This window comes from Myodes glareolus, chromosome 11 (assembly GCF_982192425.1).
Source record: "Myodes glareolus chromosome 11, mMyoGla1.1, whole genome shotgun sequence".
In the NCBI taxonomy this organism is placed as follows: Eukaryota; Metazoa; Chordata; class Mammalia; order Rodentia; family Cricetidae; genus Myodes; species Myodes glareolus.
The window spans coordinates 54,939,007-54,958,469 of record NC_142036.1 but is presented as its reverse complement, the minus strand read 5'-3'; the positions used below and the strand labels follow the sequence as shown (position 1 = coordinate 54,958,469).

The 19,463-nt window shown below is 41.2% G+C and overlaps 1 protein-coding gene across 4 annotated transcripts in view; it reads left to right on the top strand.

Annotated features, from left to right (window-relative positions):
* Nucleotides 1–68: 68 nt before the first annotated feature.
* Kiaa0586 (KIAA0586 ortholog) overlaps nt 69–19,463 on the top strand; it is a 95,034-nt gene continuing 75,639 nt past the window's right edge. Inside the window, exons 1-9 of one of the 4 annotated variants that reach the window (XM_085697551.2) lie at nt 69–436; nt 838–900; nt 2,331–2,404; nt 3,857–3,926; nt 6,715–6,784; nt 12,604–12,778; nt 14,019–14,240; nt 16,322–16,469; nt 18,474–18,641. In XM_085697551.2, coding sequence (XP_085553677.2) covers nt 870–900; nt 2,331–2,404; nt 3,857–3,926; nt 6,715–6,784; nt 12,604–12,778; nt 14,019–14,240; nt 16,322–16,469; nt 18,474–18,641 — 958 coding nt within the window. In that variant the 5' untranslated portion in view covers nt 69–436; nt 838–869. Of the gene's footprint in view, nt 901–2,330; nt 2,405–3,856; nt 3,927–6,714; nt 6,785–7,706; nt 7,781–12,603; nt 12,779–14,018; nt 14,241–16,321; nt 16,470–18,473; nt 18,642–19,463 lie in introns of those variants that run through there. The other 3 variants (XM_048415470.3, XM_048415469.3, XM_087911765.1) reach the window with 3 other exon arrangements.

Sequence of the window (19,463 nt, the reverse complement as noted above, 5' to 3'; positions counted from 1 at the left end):
ACCAGACTGCTCCAGGGCGCTCACTTCCGGTGGGAGGGTGGGATCTCTGCGCGCAGGCGTGCTGAGTCTCAAGGGCGGGCTTCGGGGGCAGAGGGTGTTGACGCGCGGGCAACCGAATTTGTTGACGGGGTGGCGTGTTTGCGGGCCGCGGTGGGCTAAATCGAGCTGTCCAAAATCGCGCCCGGACTCGTAGGAAGAAAGCTACTCAGCTTGCACGAGGGTGATAGTTCACAATCAGGATTTTAACGTCCCCTGCGCGCTGAGTCTCCGCGCACAGCTCAAGCCCGCCTCCGCGTCTGTTTGGGTTTTTTACCGCAGCCCAGGGTGTCGGGGAGGGCTCAGCTAGTAAGACTCCCATAGCGTCTTCTCGTCTCTTGGCACAGTTCCTTTCAGATTTATTGCCTTGGTGCATTAACAGACTCGGCGAGATTAATAGGTAAATAAGGCATTCCTGTCGTGTTTAGTCCTGGGTTGCACGTCAGAATTGCAATTTACAGCTTTGTGGATACTTTGTCTAGATTTTTTTTTTTTTAAGTTAAGGACTGCTTCACAATTATTTTTGGAATTCCGATATTCCTCATCAAATCCACTTCCACCCTTCCTTTTCCTTTAAAGAGGTGAAGCTGTATCCTCACATCTGTGAACCCAGAGGAAAGTCCCTCTGTTAGGAGATCCATGGGACTTGTTTTGTGACTAGCCGTATGAAAAACTTTGAGTTTAGCCAGGAAAGGGGGGGAAGGGTTAAAATGCCAGTGAGGAGACTGCGAGAGGTGGTTTCCCCAAAGCAAGGGGCTAACTTGGCTGTCCTGGAAGATGAGCTTTCCCGTGTTCCTCCAGCATTGTCTGCAAATAAACGTCTTGCTCTTGGAATGAGGACTGGCTCAAATGGAACGTTAAATGGTATGTGATTCCAAGCGTTGCAGTTTTCCAACCAGTTTATGTTTCTGTAAACTGTCAGGCTTTATTTTCATCTCTAGCTGGTGTTGTAGGAGCCCCCAAATTTAAAGGAGTGTTTGCTTTCTCAGGTGTAAGATACAAATCTGGTTTGTACGGATGTTTGAAAAGTAACTTGGTTACTGGGGAAAAGCCAGACAATCTGCAAAATGTATGTCGAATGAATGAAACTTGAATATTTCCTGTTGTGCTTCTTTGTGGTGTGGACTCTGCATCCCGTTCTTGTTCACACCCATGATAGATAGAGCGAGCATGGATAACCTGCTTAACATTTACCGAATGTTCTAGCTTTGTTTCAGGTCGTGCTATGCGATCTGGCATAGGAGAAATGCATAACTCAGTCTTCGGTGACTTCTGTAGTTACAGTTCAGCTGTGCTGTTTAGACCCGTGAGTTTAAGGATCATATTAATGAATGTGTGTGCAATAACAGCAATATGCTCCATGCTTTTTAGAGAGCTGCTATACTGGCCTTTTGTCAGGCCAGGCTTTTGTGTCTGTCTGGTATTTTCGTTTGTTTTGGAGATGGGGTTTCACTGTAGAGGCCTGACTGGCTTCGAACTCACTGTAGACCAGGCTGGTCTGGAACTCAAGAAATTCGCCTCCCAAATGCTGGGATTAAAGGCATGAACTACCGTGCCTGGCTATATATGGGTTTGTTCTGGTGAATCACATATTTTTTTCCATGTTGAATAAATACCCTTTAGAATTTTCAGAAAAAGTATATTTTCAAGTGTGTGTGCGCGCGTGCGTGTGCACACACAGGAGTTCAGGTGCCCATGGAGGCCAGAGTAGTTGGATCTACCTAGAGCTAGATTTATAGGCCATAGTGGGCTGTTGGAGGTATGAAACTTCAGTCCTCTGCAAGAGTAGCAAACATTCTTTCCTGCTTTGCCGCCTCTCCAGCCTCTGAACAAACTGTCGAGAGAGGGTCTCATTGTGTAACTCTGGATCGACTGAAAATCACTCTGTAACCAGGCTAGCCCCAAATAGAAATTCACCTTAAAGTACCGCAATAAAAGGTGTTCGATCCCATTGTTTGCTTCTACAACATTTTAGATCTCACCCACTTCATTGCTTTGACTGATCCTTATGTTCCTAAATATCAGCCGTAAAGTCTTTCATTGGAATATATTTAAATGTGTTTTCTCAGTTTCTTTTACAGGGAAGTATCTTCACATTTGGTTTTTAAATGACTACAGTGCTTTCAGTTCATGTGTCATGCCTGTACAGGGGCTGCAGGTCAGATTGTGATTTAAAAGTCACTCAGATTGGACTTATTGCTCCATGCTAGAGCTCACAGGAGAGATGGGGGCCTCGGTCTCAGTGCGTGGTAAAAACAACAAAGCAACACCCACTGCCTTCTTTGTCTTCTTAGGCTCATTGGATTTAACTTCTGCCAGAAAACATTCCCAGGTTCTGTCAGGAAATCCCACTGTATCCAGTAAAAATGTAAGTAAAGGGATACTAAGTCATATTAAAACTTCCGCACTCTCAAATTCTTATGTTTTGTTAACATATTTTATTTGTTAACATTTGTTAACAACAAATTATGTTTTGTTAACAACGTATTTTATTTAGGTACTTCATATGAAGAGAAATGTTTTGTTTTTCATTTGTTCATTTTATTTTTATCACATTTTTATCTGTTTATTTTGTGTACATGTAGGTATGTGGGCATACATAGGCCATTTTTGTTTGTGGAGGTCAGAGAACAACTTTCAAGAGTTTATTCTCTCCTCTCATGTGAGTCCCAGTAATCAGATTTGAGTCACTAGGCTTGACAGCAAATGCCTTCCTCTGTTGAGCCAACTTTCCAGCTCAAGAAAATTTTGGTTTTATTTATTTATTTATTTATTTATTTATTTTGAGACAGGGTTTCACTCCAGTTTTGGAGCCTGTCCTGGAACTAGCTCTTGTAGACCAGGTTAGCCTTGAACTCACAGAGATCCACCTGCTTCTGCCTCCCAAGTGCTGGGATTAGAGGTGTGCTTCACCACCGCCTGGCTTCTTCTTCTTCTTCTTTTCTTTTCCTTTCTTTTCTTTTCTTTTCTTTTCTTTTCCTTTTTTTTTTAATACACGGTTTCTCTTTGTGTAGCTCTGGCTGTCTTGGAACTCGCTCTGTATACCAGGCTGGCCTTGAATTCAAAGAGGTCCACCTGCCTCTGTCTCTCAAGCGCTGGGATTTAAAGGCGTGTCCTTCCACCTTAGTTCATTGAGTCAGAGTCTCTCAGTCCCAGAGCTCGCTGACCACCTGCTCCTGGGGATCCCCGCCTCAGCCTTTGGTTCTGGGGATCCAAGCTCTGGTCTTCCTGCTTATCTTAGTAGTTAGTGCTCTAACTGCTACACCACGTCCCAGCCCTGTTTGTGTCCTTCCCGTTTATGCCTTGGCAGAAAAAGGGAAGGTGAAGAGCAGCGTGGAATTGACCTAGTGCCTTAAGAGTTCGCCTCACTTGGCACCGACCAGTCTTAGAGATGCGTTCTAGGACTGCACCCATGAGCAGAAAGCTGTTGGACAGTAGATGGGACCTACTTAGCAGAGCTTCCTAAGACAGATGAGCTCAGTGCCTGAAAGCTGGGTTAGTCTGCCGTGTTGTACTGTTAAACAACCTTGCTGTCTTACTCCCTTTGACTCGTCCTTGCGTCAGGTTATCACATTGAGCCGAAGCAACTCAGATGTTCAGATGTGAATTTGAATCAGAATCCTGTGCCATTTCTGTTTGCTTATTTTCTCATTCACTATTCTGATATCCCATTGCTTGGTCATTGAGAAATCTCTGAGTGGAGTGAACAGAATGTGCAGACCCGCCTCCTAGGTCACGGTAGTCAGAGGGCTGCCGCTGTGACCTCGTTAGTGGTACTGGAAAGCTCATTTAGTCTTACTCTCTTCTTTTCTGCCCGAAGGACTTTTCTCAAGATGCTGTAGTTCCGAGGCTGCCTTTGAATAAAACAGAAGAGAACATCACAGGAAAAGGTAAATTAATATAGTTGATTTTTACAATTGAATTAGAATATATTGAAAAACTTTTGTTTTGTTGATTTTGAATGCATAGTTCTGTGACATTAAGCACATCCATGATGTTATTCGACCGTCACCATCTCTCACCTCTGGAACTTTCTCATCTCCCCAGCTGAGCTCTGTGTCCCTGAACTCCTCACACTTGCCTCTGTATTTGACCCCTCATGGGCTTCATATAAGTGGCATCGTATAGTCTTTAACCTTGGTGCCTGGTTTACTTGAGTTTGCACAGTGTGTTTACACTTATCCATATTGTGGTTCGTGTCAGCATTTTCTTTGTAAGGATAGAATTGGGTTTATTTTTTAAATTTAATCTAATGTATTTATTTTGTGTGTTTGGGTCTTTTGCCTGCCTGTTTGTCTGTATACAATACTTATGCAGTGCCCAAAAGACCAAAAGAGTGGATCAGAGTACCTGGGACTGAAGTTATAGAGGGTCGTGAGTCACCACGTGCTGGGAATTGAACCCAGGTTCTCAGTAAGAGCAGCCAGTGCTCGCAATTGCTGAACCATCTTTCCAGCTCAGAAGTGGCTTATTTTTTATTTTGTGCGAGGCATCAAATCCAGTGCCTTATGCACGGTAGGAAAATCTACTTCTGTCCATATGCTGAGCTCCTGCTATTTTATTTTTTCTTTTCAAATTAGCTAACTAATAGAATTTAAAATCCTTTAAAGGATTTGCACAGGAGAAATCTATTTTGCTATTTTGAACTCATTGCAAAGGTTTGGTATGGGATATTTACTTCATTTTTTGTTCTGATTTTGAGACTGTGTCTTACTCTGTGGCTGTGGCTAGCTTGGAACTCCCTATGTAGACTAGATTGGCTTTACAGAGATCTGTCTGCCTCTCTGCCTTCTGAGTGCTGGAATTAAGGGAATATGCCATGTAAAACTGTATCTGGGATATTTACTTATGCATTCTGAATGCAAACTTTCAGTCATCTGTGATGTGATAGCAGATAAAAATGTGCTTTGAAGTTTGTTGTTTAGGTTTTTATTTGTGCTGTTGTCTCTCTGTGGGGGTGAGTCAGATGCTCTCATGCTCACAGAGGACAAGCTGTGTTTTAGACATACATTGTCTTTCTTATTTTCTCCTTACTTTTGAGGTTATATCTCTCTTTCTGAGATTATAATATATCTTTATCTTTCCCTCTGTCCTCCCTGCAACCTTCTCAGCTGTCCTCCTTGCCCTCTTGCAGACGGAGGACAGCCTTAAGAGCCAGTTGTTTGCTCGTGCTGTGGGTGGTCCCGTATATAGAGGCCGGGCCCTGAGGTCCGTGCAGCAGCTGTTTTACCCACTGAGCAATCCTGCAAGTCTTGAAAATTTTTACTTATTGACAAATTTTAGAACAATTTGTTTTATTCTAAGTGGTTTTTCCTTTTGAGTTAGAACAAATTCTGATTTTGTCTCTGCTCATTTTTTTTAATATAATTTCTAGTATTTAAGATCATGATTGTTGTATTACTGCTTAGTTCTTTAATCTGTTCCTTACCTTTCCTGATAAATCCAGAACTGGAGGGGTGATTCAGTGGTTGTGAGCATTGGCCGTTCTTCCAGAGGACCTGGGTTTAATTCTCAGGCCCACATGGCAGTTCACAACTGTCTGTAACTCCAGAAGATCCAACACTCTCACATAGACATACATGCAGTCAAAACACCAATACACATACAATAAAATTAAATCATTACAGTTGATAAAACCTATTACTAAATCCTTAAACATTTTTTTTACTTGGAAATGTTTTTTCTTTTTTGTATATATGTGTGCATGCGTACATGTTTGTGTGTACTTGTGTACTGTCTTGTGTGTGTGTTTGCATGAATAGAGGCCAGAATTGAGTGTCTAGCTCACTCTCTCCCTGTAATCTGTTAGGACGTGTTCTCTTATGAGCCTGGAATTGACTAATTCAACTCATCTGGCATTCTTTTTCTGTGCATTGGGATTAAAGCGCTGTTGGTACTAGAGTTGAGATTCAGGTCCTCATGCTTGTGTAACAAGCAGGTTACCAATAGAGCCATCTCCTCGGCCTTTCAATTTTTGTTTTGTTTTAGAGACAGATATTGCTGCGTAGCCTTGGCTGGCCTAGAACTTGCTATGGTAGATAGGCTAGCCTCAGACTTGCGGGGAACTTCATGCCTCTGCATCCTGAGAATGGTAGACATGAGCAGTAAATTACATTTCTTTCTTTTTTCCTTCCTTTCTTTTTTCTGTTTTATTTTTTTCGTTTTTTGAGACAACATTTCTTGTAGACCAGGCTGGCACCGAACTCACAGAGATCCTCCTGCCTCTGCCTCCTGAGTACTGGTATTAAAGTTGTGAGCCCGGCTCCTTCTATTTATTTGTTTGTTTATTATGTATGCAGTATTCTCTTGTCTCTGCCTCCTGAGTACTGGTATTAAAGGTTCTATTTATTTGTTTATTTATTTATTTATACATACATACATACAGTGTTCTGGGCATCAGATCTCATTACAGGTGAGCATGAGCCACCATGTGGTTGCTGGGAATTGAACTCAGGGCCTCTGGAAGAGCAGTCAGTGCTCTTAACCTCTGAGCCATCTCTCCAGCCCAGCTGAACCATCTCTCCATCCCGGCTCTTTTTAAAAACAGTACCAGGGATCGAACCTCATACATACTAAGCAAGTGTTTTGCCACTGAACTACATCCTTAGCCCTCAATCTTGGCTTTTTTATTTATATTTTAGAATCTGAAATATATCTTTATGTCTTGATTTTTTTCAGCCAATGACATCTTTATTTCACAATACACCATGGGACAGAAAGATGCTTTGAGAAGTGTTCTAAAGCAAAAGTAAGTTTTGTTTACCGACACACTCGTAAGACTGAAGGAAACTGCTTTAGCCTGTGTTAAAATATGAGAACACGGCAATGTTTTAAGATGCACCGTAATGATGTCCAGGGCTAGGGATGTAGCTCACTTAGCGGTGCAGCACTTGCCAATGTGCCTGGGCTAGGAGTGTGAATGTAGCTTAATAACAGCAAATTCTAATGCAGCTCCCACTCTGCCTTCTGCTGTGCTGCTCACTCTGATAATGACAAAGCTCAGCGTATCTAGTGATGGACACAGACGCAGGCATGAGTGGCTAGAACTGGGATAGGAAAGAGCAGTGTATTCAGTGGATTACTGCACCATATAGGCATGTAAACCATGCCTAGTTACCATGCAGCAACTCAAAGGGAAAGGAGAGATCAAAAGGTGTACAAAGATAGATGTGTTGAAAAGGCAGCGACCGTGTTGCATCCGAAGAAGAAAGTAGTGAATTGGGTAGAAGGCTGAGAGTACAGAGCAGAAAGCTCGCAATTGGTTGTGGGCCTAGTGGTTTTGTGTCTTCAACAAGAAGAACCTTGTGAGTCCACGTAGACATTGTTTGCCTCATAATAGCGATATGTCATAAAGTAAGGCAGCTAGAAGAATGGGGTTTGTGAGGTGAGGGGAGACAGGCTAATCTGAGGAAACTGAAGTACCATGAGAAAAGCTGTGGAAGTTGAACCCTTAATTAGCTCTGTCCTTCATCAAACCTTTGGCTTTGGTCAAGTAAATCCCATTACCTTGGACTTCAGTTTCTTTATGTGAAATTAAGAAATAAGGATAGATGATCTTAAGATTCCCCCATCTCCCCATTCTATCTATGGCAGCTGTCATGCAATTATGATGAAATAATTGAGAGAACTTGGTGACTCAGTAGGGTTTGACTAGGTCAGCAGACGGAGGAGCTGGAGGAATTCACACATTTGAGGCGCTCAGGGAACAGCTGCTGCCTTAGTTGTGAAGCAGCATCAGAGAGCAGTAAGTACAAGAACACTGCTGTGCTCAGAAGGAAGCTGAGGGCCCAGTGCTGTTTGTGGGCGTATCCCTGCTGACACTGCTTAGACTCACTTAGGGACTTCTAGGTTCTGTCGGTGTCCTTTAACTGGTTGCTGAGTCTAAACAGAGAGTGCAGTGGACCAACTTTAAAAGAAAAAATGAAGTCAGATGTATTTCTGGGATTATGCATCTGTTTGTTTGCTGTGTTCTTTCTCTGTGGTAAGGGAATTGAAGTCAAGGTGTTGCACATGCCAGGATCAGCTACTAAGACATGCCCATTAATGTTTGGCGGCCATTAAATAAGCTGGGTGACGTTTATTGAAGAAGCTAGAATTTAGAAAATTTTATGCAGCATGACAACTACAGCGAACATTAATTACTGGGAAAGTAGATCTAAAGTGTTCACACCACAGGATAGGTGGTTATGTAAGGTAATGGATATATTCATTAGCTTGATTGTGCTATTTTTACACTGTATATATGCATCAAAAAATCACATTATATACTGCAATACATAATTTAAATTTGTCGATCGTATTACAGTCAGTCTGTGAAAAATAGTAGTATGTATCATTAATGTTATAATTTTTGCTTTTCTGGCCTTTTATTTTTTTATTTTTAAGGTTGTATTTTAATTTAAACATTTCTCTCTTCCCTTCAAATCTCCCACATAACACCGCTCAGGGATAACCAAGAGTAAAAGCAATAGGCTGTATGTTATGGAAATCTCTTAGATAGCACTGGTAACACTGGCCGACAATGGAAAAGATGGCTTCTCAGGTCTGATATTGTTTTTTTTTCCCCGTGGTCTTTGGTTTTTAGAGGGAATGTTGTTAGCCCAAATAAAGTTCATTAAAGCTATATATTATATTTATACACTGAATTATTTGCATTACAGATTTTTAAGGCAGATAGTTAGTTAAAAGTATAATCCCTTGTGCCTTTTCAGCCATCCATTTTGTTATTTCCCCTTCCCTCTTCCTCCCCTTCCCTAGGGAGCCCTACCTTCTTGTTTCCCCATGGGATGAGTTGTGTTCTGCTTTTCTCCTTTACTCTCTCTTCCACCTCCTTCTGTGCTTCCCTTCTTCCCACTCTCTAAGGAGACCCTCACCCCCTCCCCACTTCTCATACCAGATTATTTGTATTCTGCTTCCCTCTTACTCCATCCTTGCCTCTTCTGTACCCAGCATCCTTCTCTTCCCTAAGGGGTGAGGCATTCTTCCTTTCCCTGATCTGATTACTCTCCCCATTCTCCCTTTCCCTGATCAGATTACTCTCCCCTGCTACTCCCCTCCCCTTTGCTCCCCAAACCACCTGTTGCAGCAGTGGTCCTATTTACATTCCTGGTTTTAGTAGTTACTACTGGTTATGTATTCACAACTGAAGATTTAGGGCTGAGGGCCTCCAATTAGAGAGAGCGTGCCACATTTGTCTTCTTTTGGGCCCAAGCTGCCTCACTCAGTATGTCTTTTCTAGTTCTATCCATTTACCTGCAACATTTATGATTTCATTTTTTTACCACTGAATAATATTCTGTAATGTATATTTACCATGTTTTCCCTATCCACTCATCAGTTGTGGGACATTTAGATTGCTTCCATATTGTGACTAGAGCAGGAATGAACATGGCTGACCAACTCTCTGGAATAGAATATCGAGGCCTTCGGATATATACCAAGTGACCCTCAATTATTTCTCTTGACCAGCGTGGAGTAGACGGGAATAAAGACACCACTCACATGGTTTCATCGGGAGGGAGATTCTTTCTCAGTGGTCCTTCATGTAGTCCTGAGTTCACATCCTGAAGAATTCCTCCGTTTATTCTCCAAACAGCCTTTATACCAAAACTTAACTTTGGGGAAATACATTAGGGGGGGAAATATATTAGCATTCTTTTCCTAGGTAACCAGGAGACATGGCTTTTCATCATGTGCACAGCTTCTGTCTGTTCTGTATGCTAGCTGGCACACAGGCTTGAATCAGCATCCTCCAAATTACAAAGAAAGGAGCAAAACATCCTGACCTTACAATATTCTGAGTTTCTTCTGTTTGTTGTACTGTTTCCCTGTGCATTTTTGATTGTGTTAATTAGGTCCTCTCTTTTTTTGGTTAGTTGGGCTATTGTTCTGTCTATTTGTTTATCTCTCAAAGAACCAGCTCTTGGATTTGTTTTCATTTAAATGATTTTTATCATTTCTTTCTGTCAGGTTTGGATTTGGTTTGTTCTTGTTTTTCTATATTTTTGAGTTATTTATTTGTGCTCTTTCTGATTTTTTAATATAGGTACTTAGAGCTAAAATTAACCCCATAAGACTGCTTTCAATATGTCCCAGAGGGTTTATTGTACTGTATTTTAATTTTTATTTAGTTCTAAGAAGTTTTTCGTCCTTTAACCCATTCAGTGTTTTGTTGTTTAATTTCTATGAATTTTTACTAGAGGTTTTTCTTTGTTCTCAGTTTTATTTATTTATTTATTTTTATTGATTTTTTTTTTGTGTCAGTTTCTCTGAGTGGTCTGTCTGCTCTATGATTCACTCTGTAGACCTGACTGACTTTGAACTCACAGAGATCTGCCTGTCTATGTCTCCCAAGAGCTGGAATTAAAAGCATATGCCACTATTTCTGACTTTTTTTGTTCTTCTTCTTCTCCTTCTTCTTCTTCTTCTTCTTCTTCTTTTTTTTTTTTTTTTTTTTGGTATTTTGTGTTTTAGTAAAATGCTTTTATATCTCTTTCTCGTCTCTCGGTTCTGTTCACTCCTCTCTTCAGCCCAAAATAAAGCTTCTTGTATTTTCTTTAGGTTTTATTTGTTTGTTATAATTTTTTTAGGCTGGTTATGGCATGAAAAGTTTTTCTTTTTCTTCAATTATGGCAGACAGTTTAACTGAATTTACTAGTCTAAGTTGGCCGTCTGTCTTTTAACACTTGGAATGCATTGCTCCAGGCCATTCTGGCTTTGAAAACTCGCTCTGAGAAATCAGCTGTTGTTCTGACATTTTTTTGTGTGTGTATTTACTTACATTCTTTTCTCTCCCAGCTTTGAATACACTTCGTTGTTGTGAATTCTCAGTGTTTTAACTGTGATATGCTGTGGGGATTTTCTTTTCTGGTCTTGTCTATTTGGTGTTCCAGGTGTTTCTTGTAGTTGTTTGGGTGTGTCTTTCTGTCTTAGTCACTGATCTGTTTTGTGAAGAGATACCATTATTAAGGTAACTAAGGCCACACCTCCTAATCCTTTTAATCCCTTCAAAAGGTGTCACTACCTTGTGACTAAGCATTCAAATATACCAGCCTGCAAGGGCTATTCTTTTTTGTTTTTTGAAACAGCATTTCTCTGTTTAACAGTCCTAATTGTCCTGGAACTTCGTCTGTTGACCAGGCTGGCCTTGAACTCATAGAGATCCACCTGTGTCTGCCTTCCTAGTGACAGGATTAAGGGTCTATGCCACCACTGCCTGACTTTGTAAGCCTTTCTTATTTGAGCCACCACACTTTCATTACTTGGGGGAAGTTTTCTTCTATGATTTTGTTGAAGTTCTGGTCTGTGTTGTTGATTTTAGTTTTTTCTCTCTCATCTGTACTTGTAATTAGAAGGTTTGGTGTTTCTCATAGTCCCTCATTTCTTCTGTGTTGTTAAGTCGGGAGCATAGCCCCAGCCCCTGGCCTGGGAGTTGTATTGATCTGGACTCCAAATCCCAGCTTGCCAGGTCCTGAACCCCTCCCTGGGGGACCAGGACCACTCTCACAGAGAGCTTTATTCTTAATAAAACGATGGGCATTTTGATTTGGTTTGATTCGACCTAATTGGATTTCTTGCGCCTGCGGAGTTGCTCTTATTCTTATCGTGTGTGTGTGTGTGTTTTGTTTTTTCAAGACAGAGTGTCTTCTGTATAACAATTCTGACTGTCCTGGAACTCACAGAGATCCACCTGTCCCTGCCTCCCGAGTGCTGGGATTAAAGGTGTGCGCCATCACTGCCCGGCTAAACTCATTGAATGTCTTGATGCAGTTCATGATTGCTCTTGTAAATTCAGTGTCCTGCTGTTGTCTAGGTCATTCGCATTGGCAAGCCTTTTTATAGAACTGGTAGGTTTTGGAGAGAACTGACTTGGTATTTCATATTGTTGGCATTCTTTCAATGAGATCTAGGCATGTGGGCTTTCTTTAAATTCGTTTTAAGTTTGCTATGGATGGATCAGGGTGGGAGAGAAGAGAGAATGTGGGAATGGGTTGAGTCTGCAGGTTGGAAGTGACTTGGGTGGAATACAGTACAGTGAGCAGAGGGACTGGGTTGCTATAAGATGTTTCCTGTTCTAAGACGGGAGTGTGGAGGTCTGAGTGGAAAGGTTGGAGATGACAGGAAGTCTGTAAACAGGCGTTTCTGTGTCTGGGGCAGACGGTTGTGAGCCCCCATGTGGTGATGCTAGGAATTGAAACTGGGTCTTTGGAAGAACTGTGGAGACTACTCACTAGTCCTTGATTTAAAGAAAGAAATCAAGGAAATGGAGCTGGAGAGATGGCTCAGTGGCTAGGAATGCTTGCTGCACTTGTAGAAGACTGAGTGGTTCATAGCACCCACATGAGGCAACTCAGTCTTCCATAGTGCCGGTTCCAGGGGCGTTTGATGCCTCACATGTACATACACATCTTCTCCAACAGACACTGCACATGACTGCAAATAATATAAACATTTAAAAGAAAAATCAAGAATCTACTTTTGGGAGATTACCAGGCTATGACAAGTCAGCATTTCTTCAAATGACTCAATGTAGAATCCTGAAAAACTTTTGTTTCTTTGTATTTAAAGAGCTCAGAGCATGCCTGTTTTTAAAGAGGTGAAAGTACATCTTTTAGAAGACTCAAATACAGAAAAGAATACTGTTGCTCAGGAGACTGAAACTTCGCCCAGTAGGATTGATTCTGCTACGACTGTGGCTGCGGCAACGGCTGCTGCCATTGCCACAGCAGCTCCTTTGATAAAGGTACCCCTCCCCCATCCCTGGACACTGAGATGCATGAGATGTTCATATCTGGTTCAGCTGGTTGTGTCTGATGGTAGACTTAGGGACATTCTAGTTGGTTCCGCTTTGAAAGACTGTTGTATTTGTGGTTATGGATTATTTCTCAAGCTGTGAAAATCACCTCCTTGTAAATGCGTTGGTTTCAGAAACCAAGCCTTATTTGTTGTAGCACTGAAAGTCCACTTTCTGGATTCTCATTCTCTGAGGATCAAGCCCAGGGCCCTTATGCAGTGATAGGCAATTGTTGTCCACTGAGCTGCACTGATAGACCTGTTGTCCTGAATGAACCATCGGATTATATATGAGCTTATCATCATATATGACAAGCCTGTCAGTTTGTAATGGAGAAATGAAATAGGTCAGGATACGCATAACATTTTAGAGCTAATGAATGACAGAGTCAAGACTCGGGTTCTAAGCTGTTGGCCTACCCCAGCCTTATATTAGAGAACTATCGAAAGCTGTTCTGGTGTTTAGTTTGTTTTAGACGGTTTCATGTATCCCAGGCTGATCTTTGCTTTGCCATATCTGATCTCCTCCACCCTTCAAGTTCTGGCATTACAGATGTGTACCATCACACCTGATGTATGCCATGCTAGTGATTGAACCAAAGCTTCAAGTATGTTAGGCAAGCACACTCACTGAGTTACATCCCTACATTGTTTTTTGAGACAGGATCTTCCTATTTGGACTTGGACTTGAGATCCTTCTGTGATTGCAGGACATGCATTGCACAGCTTGGGTCTGGAACCCTGGTTTAAGGACAGGCACATAGCAGCCAGAAAAGCTGGGGGTCAGGTGGGGTGTGTGCGTTCTGCAACCTCAGCATGTCAACTCTACACAGCACAGGGAGGGGTTAGCTGTCTCAGTAGTGGTATTTGTAGGCCCACAGTCTCAGACTGTGAACAACCAGGAGGAGGAAACCACAGTTGCTAGTCTTTTGTGTTTGTCTGCAGAGCTCTGGTTGCTTTGTAACTTACTCTGTAGACCAGGCTGGCCTTGAATTCAGGTAGCCTTGAACTTTGCTCCATTTTTGCCTTTTAATTTTGTGACTCTAAAAACAAAGATCACAGGAAATTCTGAGTTAAGGCTCAGGTTTAATACTGTCTCAGGACAATTGCTGTAGATAACCTTTTAAGGACTTGAACACATCTCTTATGTCTTTCTATAATAAGATATTCTATTGATATTTTTGTTTTAGGTACAGAGTGATTTGGAAGCAAAGGTTAATTCTGTTGCAGAATTACTTAATAAGTTACAGGAGACTGATAAACAATTACAGCGTGTGGCAGAGCACCAAACAAGCATTCAGAATAAGCAAGAGAAATTACATTGTCATGATCATGAGAAGCAACTGAATGTGTTTATGGAGCAGCACATCAGACACCTTGAAAAATTACAGCAACAACAAATAGATATTCAGGTATCTACGATAAAGCCAGTGCACGTTCCACAGTCCTTTTGTTCTTACATCTCTAAGTTAATATCAACTGATAGCTATAATAGCTGACTAGGTCGTGACAGTCTGATTTCTTAAATCATGGTTTGCTTGCTCATCAGTCTTTACTTCATGTGGGTGCTTCGCATGTTCTAGGTTGTTTGTCCTTGGTGCTGTGAAACTTCTCCTTACAGTTGACTTTTCTTCCTTTTTTAGTATCGGATGTATGTATGTGTTCATGTGGGGGCCAGAGGTCAACATTGATGTCTTCCTTAGTCACCCTCTGCCTTCTTTTTTGAGACAGTCTCAAATCCTGAGCTCACCCATTTGGTTGGAATGGATGGTCAGCAAGCTCCCAGGATGCACCTGTCTGCTCCCTTCCCTCCCAGTACTGAGTCTGCAGACCTGACCCCTGTGTCCAGCTTTTCACATGGGGCTAGGACTCTAAACTCAGCTCCTCGTGCTTGCAAGGCAAGCCCTTTGCCCACCGAGCCATCTCCCCAGCCCAATAACCTTATTTTCAAGGCAGTGGTTGTTTATATCAGCAGTTCCTAGCTTGCGAGTATGCATTGGAGTCTTTCGGAGAGCTTGATAAAATCACAGCTATTTGGACATCTAGGGATTCTGGGAGAGCAGATCTGTGGTGCTGCTTGGGGCTTGTTGAAAGCCCCATGGATTCTGATGGATTCTTCCTCGTGGTTCTGATGCTCCCGACGACAGAACTAACTACTGTATCTATTTGTTTCTGAATTTAATTTGTTAAAAGAATAAATATCTCAATGCCTTTTGAGTATTGTAAAAAAAAAAGAATTGTCTTTATAAATAGCTATTATTTATTTTGGTTCCAAGTTTTAGAATACTACCCCAAAACATTTTTAAAATAGAAATTTATAACCATTGTACATTTACATTTCCTTTTATATGTTCATTTATGTGTTTCATGTGTGTGTGCATGCTTGTGTGTGTGAGGGCACATGTGTGGGTTTATGTGCGTGTGGGTATGTGCATGTGGGTGTATGTGCATATGAGTATGTGAGTGTGCGTGCAGGTGTGTGTGCATGCGCAGAGGTTGATACTGGGAATAATCCTCAATCTTCCTCCTGATCCTTTATGGCATGGTCTCACAAATGAAACTCAGAGCTCATTGATACAACTGGTCTTTTTAGCCACCCTCTTCTGGGGACCTCTTATTTCTACCTTTTAGGTGGTAATCCAGATATTTGTCCTCATGCTTGTAGGGAAGCGCTGACCACTAAACCATCTCCCCAGCCCTACATTTCTTTTTAATTGCACAATTTTGAAGTTTTAATAATTATGTTAAAATGTAACACTCGGAAGAATGTCACAAAGTACACACTTAAATGCTTTTGTTTTGAAAATTTTTATTTGTTTCTATATTTCCATTATTCAAGACTTAGTCAGCCTGCTCCTCCGCGTGTGGACTGAGTGTGTAGTACATTAGCTGCTGGGACGCCGGGTGACTCAGCCTGCTGGTCCCTCTTCTGTGAACAGCTTTACCTCTCTGCACCTTGACCTCTTTGCTTAAAAACAGCTTCTCCCTCTCATCAAAAAAGAAAAAGGCATTCATTTTTTGTTGTTGTTTTTTTCTGATTTTTTAAGACAGCCTCAATTATATAGTACTGTCTGACCTTGAACCTCCTATGTCTGTCTATGTAACTTGCAAATCTAGATAAAGTTGAAGTCTTGATGGCCTATGAGGTACATAAACGCCTAATGAAACTAAGTAATTGAGGATATCCCCATCTGCTTTATTAGAGGGATCTCAGTACACTTTTATGAGTTCCATAAAACTGAATAATTTAGTATTTTTTAATTAGCTTTAGTTGTTAAAATATACATTTCACATATATCTTAAAGTTTATTTTCATTTTTAATGTATATGAGTGTTATGACTGCACATATGTAAGTGTACCACATTTTCATTGTATATTAAATATGATCAATTTTCAATTCTGCTAATAAATTTCAATCTGTTTTGTCACTTGATATTATCAAATTATATATAACATAATTTGAGATCAATAAAATAATTGTCTTTCTTCTAGACCCAATTTATTGGTGCTGCACTCAAGGCTAATAGTCAGCTTGTTGGCACACTTCCTTCCAGAGTAGTGGAAAAGCACTCTGGGAAATCAGGACAGCCTCGTCTTGGGAGCAGTGCTTCTTCACAGAACACATTTGTCTCTAAACAAGGTGAAATACTTGGTTTTTGTGAATAAAATGCGCCAGCTGTGAATGTTCGTCATTTGTAGAAGGTGAAAATTTACTAATAAAGTGGTAGGACACTTTGCTTTAGTAAAATTTATTTTTGGAAGTCTTGATTTTATCTTTTTTTTGACTCAAATAAACTTGAACTTATTTCAACTCAAAGGTTGTTTAAATTATGAATCATAATACTTCCTTATTTATAGTTCTAATTGATCACTGGAAAAATCATCAAACTTTTAGAAATTTAGAAAGAAAAATCTACTTATTGCTGGGTGGTGGTGATGTATGTCTTGAATCCCAGCACTCGGGAGGCAGAGGCAGGTGGATCTCTGTGAGTTTGAGGCCAGCCTGGTCTATAGAGTGAGCTCCAAGACAGCCAGAGCTGTTACACAAAGAAGCCCTGTCTCAAAAAACAAACAAACAAAAAACCCAACAAACAAACAAATAATTTTAAAAATCACTTATTTAGAATCTGGAATGCTTGTAATAATTCTCTCATCCTCTGAGAAGCTGTGTATTTACTGATTTTCTTGATTTTGTCAGATGAGTACAGTTAAATGCTGTGGACCCTTACCCGCTGTGGTGGTGGGCAGTTAGGTAGTTTTCTAAGTGATCTTGTTTTGAAGCAGGGTTTTATATTGTAGTGTGGACTGGCTTGAGCTGGTGGTGCTCCTCCTGCCTGAGCCTCACTAGTGCTGGGACTCCCGGAGTGTGCCAGCATGCTGGGGTAGCATTTTCTTTCTTAATCTTACTTCTTTAGGGTAAATTCCCAAGAGTAAGATTATTAGGTCAAAAGATATTGCCAGATACTTTTTTAGTTTTTATTGCCATTGAAAGTGTCTAGTGGGGCCAGAGCTATGGCTAGGTGATTAAGAGCACTGGATGCTCTTAGAAGACCCAGGTTCATTTCAGAGCAATGATGTGGGTGCTTATAACTGCCCCAGTTCCAGGGGATCCAATGCCCTCTTCTGGTCTCCAAAGGCATTGCAAGTTTGTGAAGCACAGCCATACATCAACCAAAACATCAATACACATTAAGAAAAAAAATTACACACACACACACACACAGCACCTCCTGCTCTTGCAGAGGACCAAGTTCAACTCCCAGCACCCACATGGTGGCTCACATCTAGTCCTAGGAGACCCAGTGCTCTTTTCTGGCCCTCACAGGTACCAGGCCACACACACAATGCACTTACAGGCTAAACACTCATACACAAATAAGATAAGTAGTTTTTTGAAAAATGGCTAGCAATGCCATTTTCACCACAGCTTTGACAATAATCATATATATTATTATACCAACTCTTAATTTACTAGCTTTATCTATAAAACAGTTATAGTTTTTATTTACTTGATTTCTAGTGAGGATGAAGTTTTTCTTTCTTCACTCAATGTAGTCTTCCTGACTGTCCTGGAGTTCACTATGTAAAAAAGGCTGACCTTGAGTTTAGAGAGGTCCACTACTCCAGAGTGCTGACAGTAAAGACAGGCACCACCATGCCCAGCTCCACCTTTTTTGAAACGGGCTTTCTCATGACCTGCCACTTGAAAAGTTTTGTTTTGAGGTTGTTTTGAGGCTCCAGGATCCCATCATTTCTGCCTCCCAAGCACATGCCACCACCCTTTTTTTTTTCTAATGTGGGTTCTGGAGATTGAATTCAAGTCACCATGCTTGTAAGGCAAGTACCATATCAGTTGTGTTCAAAAAGTTATTCTTTTAATTAATTGAAATTTTTGGAATAGTGTCTTAACTGTGTATCCCTGGCTATCCAGAACTCTTTACATAGAACAGGCTGGTCTCAAACTCTGCAATCAGATAAAAATGGTTTTTGAAGCTAACTTACCTTTATTATTGTTATCATTACCTGTGTATATAAGTATGTGTGGTCTAAGGTGTTGAACCCAGGGTCTCATGGGTGCTAGGAAGCACTCTATCACTGGAGACACCACAGCCTTTGTTCATTATTTCCTCCTTTTCTGTTAAAGCGCCTTTACGAGAAATCGAAGATATAGATTTTGATAGACCGAAATCTCCTTTAGAGACACCAGCACCTCGCAGGTTTGCTCCTGTGCCTGTTTCAAGAGATGGAAAAATATCAAAGAGGGAAAACCCTGTAGAAGAAAAAGAAAATATGGAAATGTCAAGTCCTAAAGGTAGGACCCCAATTAGGATGCGTGTCCGCCTTGTTGTTAGTCCTTTTTCTTAATGCTGTGACCAAATCCCTGATGCGGAGCCACTTAAGGAAGGCAGTGTTTACTTTAGCTCATGGTCGAGAAGGGGTACATTTCGTCATGGGAAAGCACGGTAGGAGGAGGGCGATGTGGTTGCTTAGATGGTGGTTGTGTTGACTCCATAGTCAAAGAGCTGACCTTGCTGACCACTGCCAGAAATGAGTCCAAGCTGTGAAACCTCAGCCTGTCCCCAGTGCCGTATTCCTTCCAGCTAGGCTTTGTCTTTATAGTTTTCATAACTTAACCAGGCAGGGGTGGCACACACCTTTAATCCTTGCAATCAGGAGGCAGAGACGGGATCTCTGAGGTCGAGGCCAGCCTCGTCTGTGGAGCGAGTTCCACAGAGAAGGCTTGTCTTGAAAAAACCCAAAACCAAACCAAAACAAAAATCTTACTCTCTGATAGAGGTAAGTTTTGTCTTTTTACTTATATTAATCCAATTTTTAAAACTCTAGCTTTTAATAAGATGAAAATATTTTGTCTTACTTGATGAGTGTACGTATGTCTGTATTGTTGTCTTACTTGATGAGTGTACGTATGTCTGTATTGTCTTGGTTTTATTTTCAGGTGCAATAACTGAGTCCCACAGGTTAGGTAATTTATAAAGGAAAGAGGTTTATTTAGCCACTATTCCAGAACTTTAAAAGTATGACAGTGGGTGGCATCTTCTTGCAGTGATCATTTTATGGGTCATGCTATGGTGGGGGCAAGAGTGCAAGCTAGCCAGAGAAAGCTTTGTTTCAT